The 7,127-nt window shown below is 37.1% G+C and overlaps 2 protein-coding genes across 3 annotated transcripts in view; one reads left to right on the plus strand and one right to left on the minus strand.

Moving 5' to 3' along the window:
- The window catches only part of LOC145467970 (metalloendopeptidase OMA1, mitochondrial-like), a 6,697-nt gene extending 4,109 nt beyond the window's left edge, over positions 1 to 2,588 (plus strand). For both annotated transcript variants that reach the window (XM_081451625.1, XM_081451626.1), the window contains 3 exons: positions 466 to 615; positions 1,775 to 1,817; positions 2,388 to 2,588. In XM_081451625.1, coding sequence (XP_081307751.1) covers positions 466 to 615; positions 1,775 to 1,817; positions 2,388 to 2,464 — 270 coding nt within the window. In that variant the 3' untranslated portion in view covers positions 2,465 to 2,588. The remainder of the gene's footprint in view (positions 1 to 465; positions 616 to 1,774; positions 1,818 to 2,387) is intronic.
- Positions 2,589 to 2,607: 19 nt separating this feature from the next.
- Positions 2,608 to 7,019, minus strand: LOC145468006 (UMP-CMP kinase-like). The gene is made up of 6 exons (XM_081451670.1): positions 6,812 to 7,019; positions 5,883 to 6,026; positions 5,228 to 5,365; positions 4,877 to 4,953; positions 4,335 to 4,431; positions 2,608 to 3,688 (listed from the first exon to the last, which is right to left on the minus strand). The coding sequence occupies exons 1-6, from the start codon at positions 6,950 to 6,952 to the stop codon at positions 3,644 to 3,646; spliced, it is 642 nt and encodes a 213-aa protein (XP_081307796.1). The 5' UTR covers positions 6,953 to 7,019; the 3' UTR covers positions 2,608 to 3,643.
- Positions 7,020 to 7,127: the final 108 nt, after the last annotated feature.

Raw genomic sequence — 7,127 nt, forward strand, 5'->3', positions numbered from 1 at the left:
TGTAGGACCAGTGCGAACACTGAACAGTGAATAGAAATTTTGACTTGTTGACATGACCTTACGTTGGTGAAATTGGTTATTCAGAGCTAAAAAAAAGAGTGCCATCCAGTTGTCCGAGACAAGTAGATTTAATTTCTTACTGGGCAAGTAACTTTTCATTGTCACTTGCTAAATGGCTAAGAGCTCAGGCGAGTCTTCTGCCAACTAAATCAAAAAAGAGCAAACCAAGACTTGCCAAGAGAAAACAAAATTTGAGAACTACCTGTCCAAAGGGAAATCTGGAATTCAAGTTTTTTTGCCCTGTTATTGCTTTTTGCATTTCGACCACTAAGGGGAATTTTTTGGGAACCAGAAGTAATCACTTCCAAATTGACAAAAATGAACTATAAAATTACTAGTAATATTATATTAATACACAATTTGATAGTAGGATGATTACAATCAACTTGTCTAATAATTTACTAGGCCTGCTTTGATGTCCGTGAAAGTCCTAGATTTTGGAGGCGAATGGCAGTTACTCAAAATCAGATGAATCAACCTGAGTTACTGAAGTGGCTATCAACTCATCCTACCCATAGTGCTAGAGCAGACAATCTTGAGGCTTTACTCCCACAGGTAAAAATTTATTAACTTATTTCAACTAATTTTAAATAACATTGCATGCACAGTTCCTATAAGTTATCTGAATATTCACCTAGATAAGCAAACACAGTAATTCAGTGTCAGCATTCAGTTAAGTTAAATGTTCACTGCTGAGCAATCTTGGTGTGACAGACAACTTCTATGATGCAACCAAAAGCCTTATTTTCCTAGCATGAAGATCCACACTGCACTGCTGGAAAAGCTGTAGACAGGTTAAAGGTTTCATGATCTACAAAAAAACATGATGTACACGGGCAAGCCTATTTTCATGGCACTATAAGCTGAAACCTCCAGCCAGCATCATGCTAGAGTGATGGACTTGGTGACTTGCTCAAGCCTTCTAAGTAGGTCATATCTGCCCAATACAATGAGCCAGCACCATTTGTGCATGCTGGATCAGACAAGAGTGCAGGCAGACAATGAGTGTAACATACCATAACTCAGTAGAGTGAAAAACAAAGTTTTTAAGGAAGTCCCGTCAGAGACTCGACTGCCACTGATTTTAACTTATAAAGTCTTACGAAGCTAATTAAAAATTCTGTTTTTAATTTAGTCAAGCTTGTACAGTCATCTTGAATGAACTATTTGCCATGACTTACTCATGGGTTACGTTTTGGAGTCCAAAGCATTTACCATAATCACTATTCTCAATAGGTGACGACTATTTTCAAGTACAGTCATTGCTCCTAATTGTGTGAATTATTAAATGAACCCTTTTTGCTCCTGAACAACAGGCATGAAAATCTTCAGGTGATCAGCTGCTAAATTCAGAAGGAACACCCAGGGAGGGGGGGGGGGGGTACTCCCTGAAGAATTTGGTGGGGGTGTGCGGCTGCTGCCCAAAACCCTTACCCTATTTATGACCAAAATCTGTGGTTTTCCCTACCCTTTTTATCACCAGACCAAATATTTGATACCCTATTTATGACCATTGCGGCTGACAGAGTTGCCCTAAACATAATTTTTGACAGGCTTTTGTTTATGGTCTTATCGATTGGGGCCACACATACCTATATAGCCCATATAAGGGAGTACCCCCCTGGGAGGAACACATCTTGCATGTATTATAAGATATTTATGGTTAAAGGGTTTCATTGAAAAATTTATTTTTGTTGTTGTTGTTGTATGGCAGGCATTGGAAGTCAGAAGAAGTTGCAACTGTCCAGCACTCCCAGGTAATCTAACAACTAAGTTTCACGACAAATGATGTTCTGGTGTTTTAATATACACCAACTCAATTGGGGGTAACTGGGTCTTCATTGCCTAAGACCGTATGTGACAGGGAGGTAAATTGAAGAAAGAGGAAGAAATATTACAGATTTACACTAAATACTAACAACGTTGATCACTTGCTGATCCCAAAGGGAATGCTTACTAATATGCCAACTGTTTGCTTATGCTTGCCAGGCGTGGCGTGGAATTTCCACCTAAATAGTCACCTAATTTACACATTTTTACTTTGCTTGTGTTCTCCTTATTATTATCTTGCCTTTTCTTGCATATATTTTATCATTTTGCATTCCATTTTTTATCCATCGAAGAATCCAGATGAATAAAATACAACAGTACTGTAGATCAAAATCTGAGCACTTTCAAAACTTTCTTCTCTTATGTCACACTTTTGTAGTAGGTTCCTTTGTGATTACATGTTCCTTTAAAGTTTGCTATGTGAATAGTGATTTAAGACTGATAACGGTCTATGGTTCTAATGTCACATTTTGTTTTTTTGTTATTCTTGTCTACAGGGGAAGTGTCATTTTTATCTCAAGAAGATCGACGTGGGTTCAAAAGATTGCAACATCAAGCTGCCAAACCATCATGATTGATAGGAATAAAATGTTAACACCATCTGATCACTCGACTAATAAGTCCCATTGACACATGACAAACTATTGTTCAGAGGGTTAAGTGCAGTATTGTTACTTTATATAGAGACCAATGGTCAACTAGCAAAAGTTTGAAAAGAAATGTGAACCAAAGAATAATTTATTAACAATATTTAGAAATTCAAAATCGTGTGTAGTTTATTTTGTGTCATTGAATTATATTAAATCAGTAATTGGTAATTAAAACAAACCAACCATGAAATGCCCCACATGTGATATTAATAATAATTTTTAAGTAGTACACACAGACAAAACTGTAGGTATGTGTTCCTGCCATGGCTTAAATTTTTTTTTGTTAGGGTTTTTTTTACACCAGTTAAAATTTATTTGACTGTAGTTTAGAGCCGTCTCACTAAAGAACGGACACTACGAATCAAACTGGTTTACAAACTTTTAAACCAACCAAAAATTTAAATGTGGGGGAGTGTTTGTTTACATTATTCGGCCACATTTACATATTCAGACTCTGATTAAACTACAAAAATATTGATTCTGAATATTGAGAGGGCATGGCATGGTTAACTGTCCCAAGAAAATTTGAGTGCAATGTAGTTAATAATTAATTTTTTGTGAGACAGGTTTGAAATATGAAAGTTTACAATAAGTGTTTGGGCTCATTAGCACTTTTGCCACCCAAAACTTATGCTTAAGCAAAATATCTCCTTCAAAATCACACCCAAAAAGCTAAAAACTTCATGATAATTACAAAGTTTCACAAGCTCTGTTCCTTTTTAGACAAAGTCATATGCCAATGAGGCAAAAATGTAAGCAATTGAGCAAATCTTCCTCTAGATAAAATGACACTCAGAAGTACCTTTCGGTAGCAAGTGCCACATTTCTTTATATATGATAATATTAATAATAAACTAGGATGGAACTTGACTAGTAAAACTTCTAAGGGGTGGCTGACCCTTCGCTTAATTCCCCTGCCCCCCTGCCCCTCCCCCCTACCACGCCACTGCACATTACAAGTTAGAGTAACTAAAATGATAAATTAACTACAATGTGTGATGTACATGTGTTATTAACCAGGTCTTATTGATAACACAACAAAACCATTCTTAACTATTAGATGTTGCAAAAGCTAATTAAAAACAGAGCTAAGGGGGTAGACCTCATTCACCAAGGCTTCTGAGTACACTTTGAACTTCCTCAAATACCTACATGTATCAAAAGGGAGCAAAAAAAAAAAAAAAACACAGTTATTAACATGCAGATTCTCTCTAGTGGTCACTTATCATTGTGATTAAATGCTAGTGGGGAGAATTTGAGGTCAAAAACATAATTCAGAGGGGAAGCTATGTATATCAACCCAAGCTTGTTTTTATGCAGGTCCTCTGGCCTGGTCAAATTGAAATTTGGAAATGTTCACTTTACAACAGGGAGAAGAACCGTGAAAAAACCGTCACAGCATTGTATGAGAACCAAGAAACTCAGCCGACATAATTATGGCACCTGTGGCTCAGTTTTTCTGCATGTCAACTTGCCAAATGGATCTTCCAACTTTAAGGCAAAAAATGATTAAATGTTCAATGAAATAATGGTAAATTGGTCATGCTGCACCCACAGAACCTAAAATTTACAAATATATTTACTAACAGTAATCATTACATCAACAGCTGAGGTGGTCTCTGCTATACATGTAAGTCTGGTAGCTTTTTGGAAGTCTCCTTGCTGCCTTTTTGTTTGATGTTTTTTTTATTTCTGGTGTGGCAAATAAAACATGATGACAATGATGATGACGATGATGATGATGATGATGATAACTCTGTATTAATTTTGAAATATCATGTTACTTAGCCTTACCTCGTCTGGAGATTTTATTGCTTGAATCTTTCTAACAAGTCCTAGCTTCTGATAATGTTCTATAATTGGTATAGTTTGTGTTTCATATGTATGGAATCTAGCAAAGAAAATGGAAATATCATACATTTTAATTTGTTATAGATCTCAGCAAGTCTGGAAATGTTTGATGATGATCAAGACTTAAGTACAATGACTATTACTATGTGTGTGGGCTGCACTTATTTCTGTGCAAAATGGGGGTGCAGCCTATACACAGTATAACTAAAAAAGATGAAAAAGTTTTAACACAGGATGTCAAGTCAGTGGATAGCAAATGACTGACTTTGAGAGAGCAGATAGTTTGAGAAAACAGAGTTGGACATAGCTGGGCTAGAACTAACTGTAATTGCCTCCTTTTCCACAGGTCAGCAACATTACAGGGAAGAGTAAGGCCTCTGGAATGTAACTGGATTAAAATTCTAAAATCAAACTCATTCTTGATCTTTTACTTGCATTGCAATCTGAAGTTCCCTGACCCTGAAGATTTCTTGTTTAACACCTACCTCTTCCTAAGACTTTCAATGTTATCGTCAGATCGCCCACTGGACTTTCCCCGTTCCATTATTCTTTTGATGCACTCCTAGCAAATTGAAGATAAATTAAAACCAGCCCTATGATAGAATATTATTCAACTGTGAGATTTTTGAATTGGTTTTCTTATGTACCAGCTCCTACATGTACTCTCAAACTTTCACCTAGTCAAAAGCTGAAATTTTAAAAAGAAAGTATGAACCAAAACTTGAATTTCCAGAGGGAGGGGAGGGTGTTCAAACTTATAACCACCATGGGACGGGTAAGGATTTTTCTAGAACAACACATAGCATTTTGTAATGCTTTAATGTGAATCTACTTACATCTTCTGCACATTCAAAGAATAAAACACATGATACATCAACTTTTCCTTCCATCACCCTTTTCCATCCTTGAAGGTTATCCTCATTTCTTGGAAATCCATCTATAAGGAATTTTTTGACACTATTTTTGTTCATTGCCTAGAAAACAAAAACAATAATTTCTATCATTTAGGTATATTAATTAACTGATTTTTATATAAGGCTGGACTCAAGGTATTCATGTGCAGATAACCCAGTATCCGACCCTTAATGAAACCCTTGAACTAAATAACAAACATTGTGTATCCCATTCTGTAGTAAAGTCTGCATACGAGCCAAGTGGCTCATTAGGCCGGCCCTTATCTGCGGTTGCAGTAGCATGACACAACTAGGAGTATTTCTACTTCCCCCTGGATGCGATGCTAGTCCATCACATGGTTACCCTCCCGCCTGCATGAAATTTGTCAGTACCCATTTATAGGCCTGAGCTGAGAGAGGTACTGTAACAGTGAAGTGTCTTGCCCAAGAACACAATGGAATGTTCCCGGGCAGGGTTTGAACCCGGACTGCTCGATCCAGAAGTGAGCATACTAACCATGATGCCACTGTACTTCCTCTTAATGAAACCCCTGAACTGGTAACTGTACTATGAATCGTTGTCTATCCCATTCTGTACCTTCTCAATCAAGCTGATGGTAATTTCTACAGGAACAATCTTCCCTTCTTTGATATAAGACTCTATAAGATCTCCATTCTCTGACCCACTAGCTCTTTCCTCTCGTAACAAGTCACCTGCTGATAAATGAATGTATCCAAATTCCTAGAAAATAAATTATAGAAATTCAAAAAGTTGATTTTGTTGTTGTTGCATAAGAACAGTCTTGAGGAAAGGAGTGAATGGGTGAGGCAAAGTAAGACGTGAGGAGATAGAGGAAAGGAGTTAGGCTGAGAGGAGAGCAGAGTAGAAGGGTGGCACAGAGAAGAGAGGTGACGTGAGGAGAGGAGAGGCAGGAAGCTAGTCAGGCAGGGGAGTAGAAAAGAGATGCAAGGCAAGGAAAGGCGAAAAGAGAAGAGAAGAGCAAAGAGAAAAAGCAAGGAAGGGAAGAAAGGATGAGAGTAGAGAATCTCATATTATATGAACTTCTCTAAGATGTTCACTCTGTCCTAGTCCTTTTAATAATTAAGGAATCAAATTTCCTGTTTAATAATCAAATAGTGAGTCATTTACCGGTTAAAATTGAAAATGAAGTCTTAAAAGAGTTACTTTAAGGACTCATGAAAAGCTTTGACAGTAGTAATGAAGCAGGGATAGACTGTTTGTAGTAAAAGAATGAAATGTTAAGCTTATTATTACTTGGGACAGAAAGTTAGGAACCAAAACACTTGGTTTACTATTAATAATCTGAAGAAAACCCAATCGCGTTTATTTGGAAAATAATGTTTCGATGGCTTTGTTTTAATGATAACAAAGAATCCCAGATATAAATATTATTCAAAGTTTAACTAATGGACCTCTCCTAGTATCAATTGCGCCACGTTTGCATGACTAGATACACATCAACTAACAACCGCACATCAAGAATGCAAATAAGCTTTAATTTATACCTCTACTATTCTCTCGCATTGCGTTCCTTTCCCGGCGCCCGGTCCGCCAAGAACAAAGATAACAATCGGCTTAGCAGCTGAAGTCATCACCCTTTGCACTGAAGAAGTAAGCCTTCCTAAAAGACAGGTTAGATGAAACATGAACTAACGTTTCGATCACACACTGCGCCTGAAGAAAATGATGTGGATGATTTTCTACTTCGATTGGGCTAGTCCGCTGCTTACAATGCCTGCATCATGCATGATGACAAAGTAACACTTACTAGGGAGGTATAAAATTGATCGGCTTGCTTACAAATTGAATTCACTGTATTTG

The sequence above is a fragment of the Orbicella franksi genome, chromosome 14 (genome assembly GCF_964199315.1).
Source record: "Orbicella franksi chromosome 14, jaOrbFran1.1, whole genome shotgun sequence".
In the NCBI taxonomy this organism is placed as follows: Eukaryota; Metazoa; Cnidaria; class Anthozoa; order Scleractinia; family Merulinidae; genus Orbicella; species Orbicella franksi.